This window comes from Scheffersomyces xylosifermentans, assembly GCF_036884685.1.
Source record: "Scheffersomyces xylosifermentans strain CBS 12540 chromosome Unknown RJT20scaffold_5, whole genome shotgun sequence".
NCBI classification, from domain to species: domain Eukaryota; kingdom Fungi; phylum Ascomycota; class Pichiomycetes; order Serinales; family Debaryomycetaceae; genus Scheffersomyces; species Scheffersomyces xylosifermentans.
In genome coordinates, this window is record NW_027042943.1 from 1,602,715 (window position 1) to 1,618,799 (window position 16,085).

Here is a 16,085-nt window from a genome sequence, read left to right on the forward strand (position 1 = left end):
GATGGTGGTGGTGGTGGTGGGTATACATGAAAGAAGTACTTTGCATTTTACAGACAACTCACATCTTACAACTGTCATCTCACAACTCACATCTCACAACTCAAGTCATACAACTCTCAGTTAGGGAAGCTTACAGTGTTGCATTTTCTGTCTGTTTCTTGTTTTTTTATTTATTGATTATTGTTGTGTTCTCTATAGCACTAGCTGTTGGCTGAGTGGACTTTGACTTTTTATTGTTGCACATCAATATATGTGTATTAGGGGGCTTTTTTCTCGGGAGAGAAGTCCGCACTGAGGAAAAATCGGAGAAGGTGCAAACAGAGACATGGACACACACACACAGAGAGAGAGAAGGGGATCACCGAGACAAACCAAACGGGGTCGCATAGGTGTGGGGGAGACACACGCAGACACGTTATCCGGTAGAGGAACAGGGCAGTAGGACGAGAAGAGAACAAAAGAGAAGGGAAAAAAGGGGAGGAAGGAAACGGTGACAGGGATAACAGCAAGCGACAGAGTGAGAGAGAAATAATTCAAAGATAACGACAACAAATCATAATATGCTAACATGATAATATGCTAATATGAAATTATAATAATATGCTAATATGATATGACTTGAGGAGGGCATGTATCTGAAACAACTCAATAATAATACAATTTCCACATATATACACTCAGATACAGATACATGTAAACATCCAGTAAAACTTTTGTGTTCTCTCTATGAGACTTCCAAATAATGAACACCATAAACAATTCTAAGAGATAAATACATATTATTAGACTCAGAAAAATCAAGGATAGCAACAAATTTCCATTTTCTGTGACAGTGCTTAAATGGTGAAACCCCTCCTCTCCTTCCTAAGTAAAGTGGATGGTGTCCCCTTTGCCTCTGGAAAGTCTACAATACAGCCTTTGTAAACATTACTAAGCAGCAACTTTCTGTCTTTTGTCGCTAAGTTAACTCTTATCAGAAACGGTAATTTATTTGGAGCCATTTCTGGGCATTGGCTCGATTGAGAGATAAGCATGTCGGAGTTGTATTTTTGCAGCAGCAACTAAAATGGGAGGGCATGCCGGCAATGGGAGCCAGCTACCCGAGTAGGGCACTGTGAACTGGAAGGCATTATATGTTAGTATGTATTATTCTATATACAAATAGTAGTAGTGACTAGTATTAGTGAGGGATTGTGTGAGCGTGTTTACTAGTTGTGGAATGTGTCCGTCGGTCATATTCTCTGAGTGTTAGGCTATTTTGCCGGAGAGAGAAACTTAGATCAGGACTTTGCTTCCTTTGCTTGTTTTTCTTCTTTAGTGCTTTACTTGTTTTGCTTCTTGGCTTATTTCCCTCTTGGCTTATTTCCTTCTTGGCTTATTTGCTTCTTTGCTTCTTTTGCTTGAAGTATTTCGTAGGTTCTGTTTTCAATGTTCGTTCTTGTATCGTACTCCTATCGTACTCTATCGTAAGTCTATATTTCCTAGGTCTGAGCCTCTTTATTCATGATCTATATTACATTATTCTATACTATATTACCACTAATCCACAAATATTTACAAGAAATTGACAAATTTTCTGTACATGATTCTCAAAAAAGAATCAATTATGACCGTTAGCATCAGCTCCATTTACGGTTTCTAATGCAGCTTTGCTGAGTCTGTTCATCACGGCCAACCCTTCATTAGACTCATCTATTCCTTCCACTAAAATCAAGTCAACCCCCATCTCGTCAACTTCTCTTAATAATTTAAAAAGATTACGGGAAATATCTGCTCCAGTGGATCCCAAATTTCTCTCGATGTCTATGTTCTCGTCTATGTCCTTGATTCCTCCAAATGACCTCGATCTCAATAATGCTATCTTTGTATGTGCCAGATCTATCTCGTTCTTATCCAAGTACTCCTTTACGGCACGTTTGCCATTATTGCAGTTAATGAAAAGCACTACTTTAGCTGTTGGTGAATAGTGTCTATATTTCATTCCTGGAGTTCTGACTGCTTCCATTTTTCCGGCTGTTTTCTTTGCGAGTACTACATTCTCCCACTCTTTTCCTCCAGTAGTTTTAATCTCTTCTACCGAAACACCACCTGGTCGTAATAACATTGGAGGGCTGACAAGTCCATCTATTACTGTAGATTCTACTCCCACATCACATGCTCCGCCATCCAAAATGTATGGTATTCTTCCATGCAAATCATGGAATACGTGCTCTGCGAGGGTTGGACTAGGTCTTGTTGATGCATTAGCTGAGGGAGCAGCTAAGGGAGTATCACTTATGGTAATCAATGCACGAGCAACGGGATGAGCAGGCATTCTAACGGCAAATGTATTTTGACCTGCCGTTACCAATTTGGATACAGGTGAATCCTCATGAATAGGCAATAAAATGGTGAGTGGTCCAGGCCAGAACTTATCCACTAATTTCTCATAAATCTTAGGAATTTCGTAATCTTTGGGAAGAATTTTTCTTTTCAATTGGTCTATGGAAGAAATATGAACAATTAGCGGATTATCTGATGGTCTGTTCTTAGCTGTGTATATAGATTGGACGGACTCGTCATTTAATGCTGAACCGGCTAAACCATAGACCGTCTCGGTTGGAAAGCCTACGCAGTTGGTGGTTTCTACTAACTCTCTGGCCGCAATTTTTAGGTTTTCCTCGGTCTTCTTGTCAGTTATTACAGGAACTGCATCTTCCTTGTTGAATATAATGCTGTCTTTATTAACGTGCAATACTTTCGTGTCGAAAGTCATGGCTATGGATTGTTGTAATTTGTCTATATTCTTCAAAGGAGCAAATTTGAGTGGGCCCGCGATATTGTTTCTAAAAACGACTGAATACGCTCGAATAATATTTATGCTCATTAATCCATCAGTTGACTTTGCGAATCTCCCAAGTAGAGTCGACGTTATAAATATATATCATCAAGTCATTGAATCACTTGCTTTGAAGCATCGCATCTCAATTCCGACTAAATTTTTCAAGAAAATCACGTGAGTGAATCATCCATTGACAAATGCAGCAGAGGAGCTAGACTTTTTGCGGCAATTGGAGTATCAAGTTGGGAAAGGCATTGTTGAGGAGGTATAACGGAGTTGTAGAGTGTCCCTAATGCTGAATTTATGTCGTATTGTACTTCTGTATAGTAAACTTAGTAGTATAATTTTTCTATCTCTGGCTGCTGTCTATTCAATTTTCTGTTCATGTAATCTTTCTTCGCTCATTTGTCTATTCTGTTGCTAACTTATTTGCTATTAATATCGTGTGTGCATTTATAGATACTAAAAGATTACATTTTCAGAGATAATCTTCTTTTCATCATCGCTCAACATCTCATAGTACTTCTGGAAGTGACCCAAGTTTTTAGCTGTGCACTCTTTGAAAAATTGGACGAGAATGTTTTTGAGACCTTCATCGCCCTTCTGGTCTTCGTAGTCTTCGTCATCATTGTCTGAGTCGACATACGATTTTAACTTTTCAAAATTGGGCACACCAATGTCATCCATGTCCTCCCATCCTTCATCACCTGTAGCATCGCCTTCCCCTTCAACTACATCAGGAAGATAATCATCTGCATTTGGCTGCTGGCATTGGAAGTCCAATTCTCCAACCAATAGCTTAAGAATCTTGAGAGAAGCTGGAACCTGAGTAAACTGATCAGGCATGGCTTTGGCCATGGATCTAGTAATAATTAAGTCTCCTTGGTACGGGATAATATCACCATTCACTATCATATTCTCAATTCTTTCATCACCCAAGGAGAAAATCTTGCCTAACGCTAAAGCATTCTGTTTAATCTTTTCGTAGCCTCTGGTGACTTCAAAAGATTCAAACCATATTGGAAGAATAAGCTCAAGACCAGATTTTTGTACGCCGGTCTTTGGATCCGGTAAATGAATATTTCCATCCAAAAAGTTGATCATCTCAGCCGGAGAATTTAAAACCAATTGACAAAATACCATAATTAAGTTCTCAATGGTTACAGCTTCGGAGGCTATTAATAATCTCTTGACAGTAGCTTCAAGTATTTGCGACATGAAATCACTGCTTAAGTAGGATTGGAATTGGGTGATAAAGGAAAGGATAATAGTGCCACAGTTGTTGGCTGCACTGTCTGACAACTCTGGTGAAAGGAATTTGTATATGATTGTTAGCAAAGAGTCAACACCTGACTCTTTTGACTCAGGGTCGGCATAATCAAGGAATAGTTTCGAGGCACGCTTCAAAAGGTTATTAAAGACCTCGCCAGCACTCTGTAATATTTGGTTGTCTCCAGTCAAAAGAATTAACTTCTTCAAAGCTGGGAATGCATAGGAGAAAATTTGCGATGGTAAGCCCACCTCCGATTCTGGAACTGATCCGATAATGATACTTAACAACTCTAATGAAAGATATAATTCGGGATTGTACTCCACTGTGCCTTTGGAAATCTCTGCATTCATTATGTTGAAAATGAAAGGAAGTGATTTCTCGCAACTTACCACGTAGTCTTGAATGGTGATATTGTTAAGCAAAGAACTCAAGCTTTCAGTACTATTGACAATTAACTGAATATTTGCCGGGTCCTTAAAGGTAATTCTGAAAATGATGTCAATCACGTTTACTCCATCACCGATGTACATTGCTGAAGCTTGCAATGGATCTATATCGATAGCAAATGTGATTGCTTCCAAAAGAGGTGGTAATCCATCTTCCTCGCTTTCTTCGATTAACGAATAAGCCAACTTGAAAATGTTTAATTGAACGTCTTTCCTCTTCTCTTTATCTAAATCTTCCGCAACTTTGAACAAATGCTGATAGTATGTACAACTAATAAGGGCACTAAACTTGATAAAATTGGCTGAATCATTTGCATTTAATTGTGATGTAAAAATAATCATATCGGTGAATGCTTTGATTCCAAAAGTCTTTGTCGACAACGTGTCTTCGAATTTTTCAAAAAACTTGGGAAGAAGAAGAAAACACCTCGAAGTTACTAAGAAGTTTTCATACGAGATATTACTTGCGATAGAGCTCAATAAGCCAGTGAGAGACGTACTTTGGTCTACTAATTGTGCATCCTCATTCAGAAACAAACTCTCCGCGATGAACAAATAAGCTTCCGTGATTCTCCAATCTTGAGCCGGTTCTCTTCTTGCTATAAATTGGAATATCTCCTTGAAAATTTCCTTCGCATCTTCAGAATTTATTTCTGATAACAATTCATTCATAGAGTCCCTTACAGAAACAGCAGAAGAAAGTGAAGTAATATCAGTAACGTAGGTGTTGATATCAGCCTCGTATTCTTCAATAGTTTCTTTAGGAATCATAGAAGCACTGATCAAGTTTGAAACAAATACTTGGGGAAGCAACGGCGATATTGACTTAATAGATAAACTATGCTGTATTGACGAGATTGTCAGAAGTAGATCACTGATAAGATTATTGAAGACTCTGGGAGGTTCGTCTAGATCTTGGGTTGTATGCACCTTAATGCTCTTATTATCTTCTACTAGCAACTGCTTGTAGACGTGAGAAAGAAATCCTAAGTCTTCTAAGGCAATTGATAAGACATTTCTCTTGATCTCTGGCAAGATCTTTTTGTTGAAGTTGCCAATAAAAGAAGTCAAAACCTTGTATATATACGATCTATAGTTTAATTCGTTAAGGAAGATTTCTTCAGTGGATTTCTTGGTATTTATAGATTTCTGCAAGAATTCTACAAAGACAGGGATATTGCTGCTGATGTGGTGAAGGGCGTATTGTTTTCTTTCTTCAGTACTGTAAGCTTCGGGACTTTCCAAAGTGGAAATTACACTTTGATACAATTTCATTGCAATTGTTTTGGTTTCTGCGCTTAACTTATCATTATTCAACAATGATATAAGGTGTGTGGTTATCTCGGCACCAACTCCACCTTCCCAAAATTGTTCTTCGTTAATCAAGTCATCGAATAAATCGTTTAAGACGGTAAGTCCTCCAATTGTTGCAATTTCATTATTTTGCAGTCTTGCAGCAGTATACAATTTGTTCAAAAGCTGTGGCCATTCATCTGGATAGTCAGAAGAAGCTATTTGGACAATCACGTAAGCACTGCCGCTTCTCAATTTGGATTCTGGTGAGGATGTAGCCAAGTCTATTAAGTTCTGTCTAATTGCCTCCTTCAATTCCTGATTTACTGGTGGACCTACAAACGATTGGAAACCAAAAGACCAATAGAGAGGTACGAGTCGTTTCAAATGAAGTAAGCATGATTGTCTGAGATCAACTGGAAGATCGTTATTTAAAGCCAGATCAATTAGAACATAGGCAGCCTGAGAAGGGTCTTGCAGCACTGCTTGGTTGAACTCTCTTTCGGCAGCAATACGGATAGCATTGTCTGGGCTATTTTGCTGAATTATGAGGTTTAGTGGACCTTCAGACATCTTCGGTAGTCAGAATTACCAGGTATGTAAATTACTCCTTGACAAGTTAAATGGTGTACAAAAGAAGAAGAAGAAACGAAGTTATTAACAGCTGAGATCAATTTCCTTCTTCTTCTTCCACTATGAATATTTCGATTTGGTGAAGCGACGCGTAAATTTAGTGACGAAATTTAGTGAGAATGTCGTGGAGATGGTTGGGAGCTTCGCGTGGTAGGTGAAGAGAAGAGAACAAGAAGTTCGGAAGTAACGAGAAGTAACGAGAGGGAAGATGGTGGAAAGAAAAATGTCGTTGTAGCGAGAGCAGAAGAGAATAGTGGTAGTATTGAGGCGGGCTCTCGTGAGAAACGTTACGAATGCGGCGAGCAGCATGGAGATGAAGAACTTAGAGAGAACAGAGGGGAGGGAAGTAGAGATAAGTGGAAAAGACTTATGGGAGAGCAGTCCTACTGGAGAGCAAACCTATAGGAGAGCATGACTATGTGACATAGTCTCCGAAGGATACCGGTTCCGTTCTAATGAATAAAAAAATGGAGTTCCGGTAATTGACGTGCTCTACTACGTAGTAACAAGATTTTCGTAGTGGAGAGGATTTTGGCTGCGAATTATTATTGGTTATGGTGACAGGAAGAAAACATGATACAATACTTTGGGGCTTTGGTTGCAATGTAAGTTCGGAAGTCGTGTGAATATGGGAGCTAAATACCTATATCATGCGATGCACTTCGTCAGTGTAGTAACGAGTTGGAGATGGTGGTCTAACGTCATGTACCCTATTGTTCTTATAATTGGTCCCTTCGTGACTGCTGCTGCATCCCCCCATGGAATCAGCCGGAACATCACTAACAGTACAGCAAAGCTTGTCGCCATAAAATTGGGATGCAAATAGTGTGATGTGAGACAAAGGTGCTATTACGAAGTGGGCTGGGTAGTAGGAAAATGTGATTGAAAAGGTATTCCAAAGGAGTATTTGATTCACCTTAGTCTTCAACTTATATTTTTTAGACACTTGATATTCTTTTCTTGTTGCTTCTTCACTGGGCAATTCTATGCCGTTATGAGTGCTTATATGAGACAATCCAACATTTTGTAGATTCGATATCATGGCTTGGTTTCCCATACTTGAAGATTTAGATTTGAATAAGCCCTTCAATTTATTCAGGGAGTGGTTTCTAATACAAACACAATACCAGCAGTGAAAAATGGAATAGTCCTTCTTAAACTTGTCTTCGTATTGCTTTGCCGTTTTTTCAAAGCAGTCGTCTAGCCGTGCCTTGGTTACTTTATCATCATGGTCCACGGCTGATCTCAAGGAGGATTTAAGGCAGTCATTGAAATAATAGAACATTGACAATTGATGAGTATGCCAAATCAAATCAACATCCCAGGTTGGCACAAGAGGAATATTAGTATCAGCTTCGGTCAACATGCCAAACAAAGACGAGTATCTACCCTTAGATTCTTCGAGACTTTCTTTGATGAGTGGGGAATGAAGCCAATCCATTTCATTCATTTGATCTGTGAAGCGCTCTTGTCTTAACACACATCCGACTAAATCTTCCCAAATTGTTATTGGTTCAGGAACAGTGAGATGAATTAAATTCATCAGTAGATATAATCTAAGGATTAAGTTCCTCTTTTTTGCTAGCCTGTCATTAAGCGCCAATGATGAGTCAATAATTTCTTCTAAACTTAATCCCTTGATCCTTTCCAATCCTCTACTTATAAAACTATCCTTGATTTCACGGTTTATCAATGTGGGGTCTCTTCTCGTTCGTAGGGGAGTTCGGGCAAATTATAGACGAGAAATACTTGTACAAACCGGGAAGAGCTATGGAGCCAGTGATATCTGAGTATAGTTGTCTTTGTATCAATTGTTCGTGGGTAATCACGTTGGAAAAATCACATTTACATTTGCTCTTCTCATCCACAACACCTTTGAAGTAGTAATCTGAGAAGCCTGTTTTTTGGTCAGTCGTGGGACACAAGGACTTTATTCCACCCAGAGTTTAAACTCATTATTCAATCTACGAAGTCTGGGTTGGTCATGGTTCCTGAAAGGCACTTTAATAGATTAAAGTTTCAGGGTGCAGCTCTCTGAAACCGAGAATTTCGTATTTTTTTATTGTTCGTATGAACCGAGGTGAGGCCGTGGTATATAATTGTGAAGTAGTTGGTTTCGAACTCAGCTTTACGGATGAATAAACTATAGTCAAGAGAGCGTCAACATTTTTTTTCGGATTACACAGTTTTCACCAATCCCTCATATACGTCAATTTTCAGATTTTAAATAGGGATCGGCACCATATCTTTGATCAGAATCGGCTTATGATTAGTCTGATTCCCCACTAAAAACAATTTGCAATGTGCAGCCGAATAGTCGGCTTAATAATAATTTGTGCCTTTATTTTCCCATAGATAAGGCGCACGGAATGTTCCACTGGCGAATCTTTTGGGCCTTGCTATAATGTCGTTTGATGTAGGTGTGTCGGTGTTGACTTGGCCAAATTCTGTTGATATGGTAATGGTTCCTTATGGATTCTTTTTATTGGCAAATTCAAAATGTTCATATTGAAGTTTCAAGTTGAACATCTCCATCATCAACATTTCCATCATTATTATAATCCTTATCTGTCTCTTCTTTCACTTTCTATAACGAAGGGCCCTAAAGACAACTATTCTCCTAACGACATAATCACTCAAAAATGTCGCCCCATACTTAAGCGATTGCCCCCAAATGCTTAATACAATGCTCTTCAATACAATGGTTCACTTCCATTACAAAACACATCAGAAATTCATAAGCTTCCAAATTTCGAATTTCAGAGAAACGCATTAACCGCCACATCCATGTCAATTAACATTAAGACGAAAATTTCACTCATCTATCTCCTTCGAAACCTTCTCTAACCTTCGCCCCTTACAATATCATACTATCTGATTATATGACCGATTCCTGCAGACACTCCCCCAGTCATTAACGATCTCTTGATCTTAGACGGTATTAATAGTATTTGCCATTAGATTTCATCTTAAACAAAGAGTAAGAAGTAAGTGAAAATGGCTGAGAAATCGTCTGTATATCCAGCACTTGAAGAGTTGCATCTGTCGCTTTCACCCCAGCAATTGCGGATCTTAAAGGATCAGGTGGATTCCGAGAAGCCTGACGTGTCTGCTCAGACTAAGTTCAATTATGCGTGGGGTCTTATCAAATCGGATAGCTACAAATACCAACAAGAGGGTATTTGGCTCTTGACTGAGGTATACGCCGATGACAAGAGTTTGAGAAGAGAGTGCTTGTACTACTTAAGTTTGGGCTCGTACAAAGTTGGTGACTATACTAACGCTAGACGTTACATAGATACCTTGTTACAGGAGGAACCTCAAAACACCCAAGCAAGAAGTTTAAAAGAAACCATAGATGAAAATGTCACCAGGGACGGTTTGATTGGGCTTGGAATAGCCGGAGGTGTCCTTGCTATTGGAATTGGTTTGATGGGAGCATTTATGAGAAAGAAGCGTTAAGCTGGAAATAGCTATTATATAACACAGTATAACATTGTTTGTACTTAATATTTAAACAGGAAAGTAATATATTGGTAACAAGACCATTTTGAAGGAAGTGAATTTTTGTTGATGATCTGAAATTAGTAGAATGAGCAAAACCCAACGATGGTACGAGTCATAGGGCAGGTTTGTGGACCAGTTCTTCCTACCTCACATATAGTGACTTTCTAGAAGTTCATGTAGATGAGTGAATTTTGAAAATTGACTGACGATTGATCTTGAAATTTACATCTTCTTTTCTACTTGTCCTTCTTTACCCCTAACTGAAACATGGAGAATGGTGAAGATATAGCACAGAAAATTGCTGATCTCGTTGTAGAGTCATTCAACGGGTTGAAGTTGAAGTCTGGTAAGCCAGTAGTACGGTCTAATGGTGTTAAAGAATGGACGGTGATGGCAAGCATAGTAGCCATTATAGATCAAAAAGATGACGATATTGAGCCTAAAATAGTACCGTTAACTATGGCTACTGGCGTAAAAGCTTTGCCTGACAAGATTAGACTGTATTCCAAAGGACGGCTAGTTCACGATTTACATGCTGAAATTCTAGCTTTAAGGCTATTCAATTGGTACTTGGTTCAAGAGTGTATTCGTATAAAGGACGAGCTAGGCTATAATTCAAGTGTCATTGAGAGAATGGCAAATGGAGAGGGTTATAAATTGAAAGCTGGTGTTAGCTTTGGTTTATTCATAACAGAGCCGCCATGTGGTGACTCTTCGATGCAACATTTGGTTACTGAAAAGGAAGACTCGTCACCATGGGTTGATGAAAAGGAACCATCTTCCAAGCGCCAGAAAGTTGATGGTCAACAGGAATCAAAAATTGATATTTCACGAGGAAGAGGTAACTTTGGCAAATTGGGAATAGTAAGGACGAAACCTGGACGATCAGACAGCCAAATAACGTTGAGCAAATCATGCTCTGATAAGTTATGTATCAAGCAGCTCTTAGGAATTACGAATTCTTTCAGTTCCGTGCTCTTCCCCGAAGGTGTGTTTTTAGATTATATGATATTGCAAAGGAAGAAATACCATGAAGTGGATATGAAGAGATGCTTTCAAAGTCGGTTCTTGGATCTACTAGAAGGGAAGGAAACCTTGCACCCACATCCTTTGAAGATCCTACTTTATGACCAAGATCACTACGAGTTCCATAAGCCCAAAGAAAAGGATGTCGCTGAGCCTTCGCCTCTTTCCTTGTTGTATGTTATACCAGAAAAGAAGATCCAAGTACTCCAGAATGGTGTAAGAAACGGGACATACATTAAAAATTCACTTCCTCGTAAGGGAGGAGAAAGTTTCATTTGCAATTGGCATTTAAGCAATCAGATAAGAAGCTTGAAATCTCTTGGTTATACGAGCTATCTCGAATTCAAAGCTTCTCTTGTTGCAAGAAATGATCTAAAGAAGATAGGAACAACTACTCTTGGAAACTGGAATCCCACTTCCAACGACGATTTTGAGTTGTAGATTAGTTCGTCTGATTGCTACCTTGTTTGTTCAATGATATCATTTAACTGTATATATATATAGAATAGAAACCGCTAATACTACAACTACTTTCGTGTAGATATACAATCGGGAAGCAAGGAACAGTGTACGTAAATCCATTTATGCTAAATCGTTATTCTAGTACTTCAATTGTACGGAATCTAATCAGAATCAGATGCCGAAGCTTCGTCATCGTCATCTTCTACCGCTTTGGCTGCTCCGGCGCCCTCTCCGTTCAATTGCTCTTCTTCTGGCACTTCCATCGAAATGGCATATTGGGCGCTTTCCAACAATTCCCTCAACTTCACGTTATCCTTATTGACATAGTCAATTGGCCTCAAATTGTGTTTATCTATGACTCTTGGGTCGGAACCTGCGTCTAACAAGTTGTCGATGATGAAATAGCCGTGTTCTGGCTCGTCTATGGTGTATTTCACTGCCAAGTGCAACGGAGTGTCACCCTCTCTGTTCTTGGGGTCGATTTCGACGCCTTCTATGTCCAATACTATGTCTATGAATTCCCAATTGCCGAGCTGGCATGCCATATGCAACGCGGTGTTATCGGAGATCAATTCACGCGTGTTGTTTATCAACGACGCCAACTTTTCTTGGTCGTTGTTGAGTGCCACTTTGATTGATAGTAACAACTCAGTGTTATTTCTTCTGGCGGCTTCTAGGAGCTGTTCGGCCACGGAAGCGCCTTCCGTGCTGCTGTTGGTATGAGGTTCTTCGGACATGTCGCTTCTATTGTGTGATGAGAATACCGGATGCACTATCTATCCAATCACTACAGAAAGAATCAACTTCTTGTTAACGTTAACCAACCGTGAATTGAAATAGTGATGGGTTGAAAGTGTAAAGATCCGGGCATGTTACCGGTGGTACCGGAGTGAAGTGAGAGTGTGCGACGTGAACCGAAAGTGTTGATAGTGAGCTCCTGTGTGTGGGTAGGAGAAAAGAGAGAGTATTAGGGATGCAGTATATGGGTGTTTTTTTGCAGTCGATGTGGTGGTGGTAGATGTTTTTGCAGTCGTTGTGGTGTTGCCAGTCGTCACGGTTTTTGCAGTCGTTGTGGATTTGGGTTTTTTCAATCGTTATGGTGTTAGTTGTTTTTTTTGGTTTGTTATGGTGTTGGTCGTATAGTGTAGTCGTGTAGTGGTAGTAAGTGCTCTTTCTTTATGTGAGATGTATGAGTTGGAGTAATTTTTCTAATGGAGGATACATCTTTGGTGCTGAGACGCTGTCTCTGGAGAAATATATAATTTGCAGTGTAAAGTGGTGGTGATGGGTGTAGGGATTTTGTAATACTTTGGAGATGATTAGCTGGAAGTCGGTTAAGAAAGTCCCCAGCAGCACCATTTTGTGCACTGTATCAATTATTGAAGTAATAAAGTCTTTGGGAGAGATATACTTTCCAATAGTATAGCAGAAAGTGTATGTACTTTTTTAATGAACATAGAAACAATTGTAAGGAATTGATACATATCTTGAAAATAGTATAACAGGGTCTCAATTAGGAAGAGTATGAAAAATCTCTATATCGGCTAAAGATAGGGAAGAAAATGTGGAAGTGGATGATTTGAGCAATTCATAGAACATGAATAAGTTTGAAGAATAATAGCATATATAATCTATTTCCTGTAATCAAACATATTCATGTCAAATAGCGTGGAGGGTGCAATTTCACATAGTTAAGAACATTTCGCAGTTGATGATAAGAGAATAAGAGATTACCCATTACTCTCAAGAGCAGATTAACTTCATGACAGCAAACCCCTGTATATGTCTATATCTCACCATAAACATCTAAATTACTACTCAATCTTCAAAGTACTCAACTAACAACGTCAACTCCATTTGCAACTATTCATATGCATTGAAAAAGTTTATCATAGTGTTGGTACAGCGTACAGTGCACAGAGTGCAGTATACATTTTGCACGTACATTGACACGCACATACATTGGCACATTTTATATGCTGATTAAATAGTTTATTCTTTTTATACGCTATTCCTTTTTGTTGTTGTATCGTCAATTGTCTCTCTATTGCCCACAATTGACCCTCATCGTGCTTATATCTTACAATGGTAAAACCTATCATCGCCCCTTCGATCTTGGCCTCGGATTTCGCCAACTTGGGTCACCAATGTAAGTGCGTGGTCGACGGCGGTGCCGAATGGTTGCACCTCGACGTCATGGACGGACACTTTGTCCCCAACATCTCTCTCGGATCGCCAGTAATCGCCAGCTTGAGAAACGCTCTCCCAAGAAATGCCGAAAAGCCCGTCTTTTTCGACTGTCATATGATGGTGTCCAACCCAGAGCAATGGATCGAAGATATTGCCAAAGCCGGTGGAGACGGTTATACATTCCACTTCGAGGCCACTGATGACCCACTTGGATGTATTAAGAAGGTCAAGGCAGCTGGAATGAAGGTAGGTGTTTCCGTTAAGCCAGGAACTCCAGTTGAAGTGTTGTTTCCAATCATTGAGGAGATTGACTTGGCCTTGGTCATGACCGTGGAACCGGGTTTCGGTGGTCAGAAGTTCATGCCAGACATGATGTCCAAAGTTGAGCTCTTGAGAAAGAAGTACCCTAAGTTGAACATCCAGGTCGATGGAGGTTTGGCTAAGGACACCATTGCTCCGGCTGCAGAGGCTGGTGCCAATGTCATTGTCGCTGGAACTTCTGTGTTTAGAGCCGAGAATCCTAAGGAAGTCATTGATTACTTAAAGGGCTCCGTTGTAGAGAACTTGACTGCCAAGGGATTGTTGAGTAAGGTATAGGTATATCTCGATTTAATACTATTTATCAACAGAAAAAGTACAATATGTAAAACATGGGTATAAATCTTGTAGAACATAGCAAAACTTTTATCGCTTCGTATGGGTAACTGATTTAATTCCCAGCTTAGTGAATAATTCTCGATCAAAATGTATTAATCTCATACTATCCTATAAAAAGCAAATACTAATATACAACTGATGTAATATCCTTAGAAATAAGAAATGAAAATGCCGGACTGGTGCATGCAAAGCTGGGGATTCGTTAATGAAATGCACATGTTCAATGAACTCTGGTTGTGACCTCTAACGACCCGGAGGGATTTAATATCCTTCTCGGTATCTGTGCTTAGAAAGCCTGGACTCCCAAAGTGGTGCCCTCTCCGTCAACAGCGACCTTGTAAAGGCCCTTGGTTTGGTTCTCAACAACAGACCATAATGCGGCCTTGACCTTCTCCACTCTGGTTTGCTTTTCCTCAGCGGTCTCCTCGTCTATGTCCATCTCAGCGTCTTCTTGAGTCTTGGTTTTGCTATTTCTTTGGTCGATATACTTCTGGTTTCTGGCGAGCTTCTTGGCTCTCTTGTTGGACAAAGTTGTGTTGGTGACAACACCAGTAGGCTTTGGTGCCTCTCCGGTGTACAATGCAATAGCCTTCGAGTCCGTTGGTCTTGGAGCAACACCGGCTTTTTCAGAGTATCTCTCCGTAGCTGATCTAGAGCTAGGGTTCTTTCTAGCACGAGCAGCTCTCTTTTTACCTAAAGTCTTAGCATGACTGTGGGCACTGATCTTGATTTTTGGTTTATTTATAGAGTTTTTCGAGGCCATTGTGAACTAATAATTTCTACTACTAATCTCTAACTATATAGACCTTATACTAGAAACAACTATCTACAAATCATAGAACACTATAAAACCATAAAAGAACCATGAAATTTGAAATAAAAAAAAAATTCCTGAACATCTCATCTGTGATTATCTGCAGGAGTGCGAATTGAAAGAAACGAGAAAAAAAGTAGAAAATCTCCTGGGGGTGAGTCGAACACCCGATCTCAAGATAACTCTGAGGTACTCATTACAGTCTCGCGCCTTAGCCAGCTTGGCCACCAAGAGGAATTTCTGGGATGAGATTGGAGTTGGTATTGAGTTGAGTTGTTCATGTCACGTGACTCGGTTTTCCGGCAGGACTCCGAAATGGGGGGTAAATATTGGTCAAAAATTGTTTAAAATGTTGTTAAGTGGGTCTCTCTGGAAGGGACTTGAGAGTTTTAATTGGTGTGCTGTGCATATGCTATATATTTTATGCTGTATTCTAGGGTTTGTTTGGATATAACTGATTGAGAGCGCATTTGTGAAGAAATCAATTTTTTCAGAGTGTCTTTGGAAGAAAGCTGCGAAAATTTCAAGAAATTGGTAGATTTTATGGGTTTAATTGCAAGGAAAGTTTGTAAATGAAGACAATGTATTATCTTGTCCTCGTTGAGTGAGAAAATACAGTATTCATCAATAGCCAAGATATTGAGCTCTTCTTTCCCTTTGAAAGAACCCATACTAAATATACAGGAGACTTACAAGGCGTTTGAAGAAGAGTACAAGACGTAGACAGCCATTTGACCCCTGATGGAATTATGATATAGGATTCAGGTAATGTTGGTTTCCGGGTGTTATCACCTGGATTGAATAGTTATTTGATATGGAACAAATTGTTTCATGCAATATATAAAATAGGGAACTATTGCTAAATGGGCTGATGAGGATAACTGAGGGGTATCATCTCAATAGATAAAGATCAAGGATATCCTTATCGGTAATATATCCTATATATCTTATTGTGTTCTCTAC

The 16,085-nt window shown here is 39.4% G+C and overlaps 9 protein-coding genes and 1 non-coding gene across 10 annotated transcripts; 3 read left to right on the plus strand and 7 right to left on the minus strand. All coding sequences in view use genetic code 12, as the record gives it.

Annotated features, from left to right (window-relative positions):
- Positions 1–160: 160 nt before the first annotated feature.
- On the minus strand, positions 161–703 carry RJT20DRAFT_51457 (uncharacterized protein). The gene has a single exon (XM_064920451.1). It carries the CDS (start codon positions 568–570, stop codon positions 244–246), a length of 327 nt encoding a protein of 108 aa, XP_064773971.1. The 5' UTR covers positions 571–703; the 3' UTR covers positions 161–243.
- Positions 704–1,600: 897 nt separating this feature from the next.
- Positions 1,601–2,755, minus strand: RJT20DRAFT_97305 (threonylcarbamoyladenylate synthase; the record flags this gene model as incomplete). Its single annotated transcript, XM_064921668.1, has 1 exon — positions 1,601–2,755. One exon carries the CDS (start codon positions 2,753–2,755, stop codon positions 1,601–1,603), a length of 1,155 nt encoding a protein of 384 aa, XP_064773972.1.
- A 528-nt stretch (positions 2,756–3,283) lies between these two features.
- RJT20DRAFT_145931 (uncharacterized protein) lies at positions 3,284–6,775 on the minus strand (the record flags this gene model as incomplete). The annotated part of the gene is made up of 2 exons (XM_064918834.1): positions 3,284–6,396; positions 6,655–6,775. 2 exons carry the CDS (start codon positions 6,773–6,775, stop codon positions 3,284–3,286), a joined length of 3,234 nt encoding a protein of 1,077 aa, XP_064773973.1.
- A 300-nt stretch (positions 6,776–7,075) lies between these two features.
- On the minus strand, positions 7,076–8,487 carry RJT20DRAFT_51594 (glycine-rich domain-containing protein). Its single transcript, XM_064920456.1, has one exon. It carries the CDS (start codon positions 8,007–8,009, stop codon positions 7,110–7,112), a length of 900 nt encoding a protein of 299 aa, XP_064773974.1. The 5' UTR covers positions 8,010–8,487; the 3' UTR covers positions 7,076–7,109.
- A 943-nt stretch (positions 8,488–9,430) lies between these two features.
- RJT20DRAFT_129276 (uncharacterized protein) lies at positions 9,431–10,026 on the plus strand. Its single transcript, XM_064917460.1, has one exon. The coding sequence runs from the start codon at positions 9,464–9,466 to the stop codon at positions 9,926–9,928; it is 465 nt and encodes a 154-aa protein (XP_064773975.1). The 5' UTR covers positions 9,431–9,463; the 3' UTR covers positions 9,929–10,026.
- On the plus strand, positions 9,851–11,531 carry RJT20DRAFT_51603 (tRNA-specific adenosine deaminase). Its single transcript, XM_064920459.1, has one exon. It carries the CDS (start codon positions 10,241–10,243, stop codon positions 11,438–11,440), a length of 1,200 nt encoding a protein of 399 aa, XP_064773976.1. The 5' UTR covers positions 9,851–10,240; the 3' UTR covers positions 11,441–11,531.
- On the minus strand, positions 11,532–12,391 carry RJT20DRAFT_51598 (uncharacterized protein). Its single transcript, XM_064920457.1, has one exon. It carries the CDS (start codon positions 12,196–12,198, stop codon positions 11,623–11,625), a length of 576 nt encoding a protein of 191 aa, XP_064773977.1. The 5' UTR covers positions 12,199–12,391; the 3' UTR covers positions 11,532–11,622.
- Positions 12,392–13,546: 1,155 nt separating this feature from the next.
- Positions 13,547–14,248, plus strand: RJT20DRAFT_135883 (ribulose-phosphate 3-epimerase; the record flags this gene model as incomplete). The annotated part of the gene is made up of 1 exon (XM_064918439.1): positions 13,547–14,248. One exon carries the CDS (start codon positions 13,547–13,549, stop codon positions 14,246–14,248), a length of 702 nt encoding a protein of 233 aa, XP_064773978.1.
- A 111-nt stretch (positions 14,249–14,359) lies between these two features.
- On the minus strand, positions 14,360–15,205 carry RJT20DRAFT_51608 (uncharacterized protein). The gene has a single exon (XM_064920460.1). It carries the CDS (start codon positions 15,069–15,071, stop codon positions 14,595–14,597), a length of 477 nt encoding a protein of 158 aa, XP_064773979.1. The 5' UTR covers positions 15,072–15,205; the 3' UTR covers positions 14,360–14,594.
- A 61-nt stretch (positions 15,206–15,266) lies between these two features.
- On the minus strand, positions 15,267–15,356 carry RJT20DRAFT_t95. Its single transcript has one exon. It is a non-coding gene; the product is annotated as a tRNA-Tyr (tRNA).
- Positions 15,357–16,085: the final 729 nt, after the last annotated feature.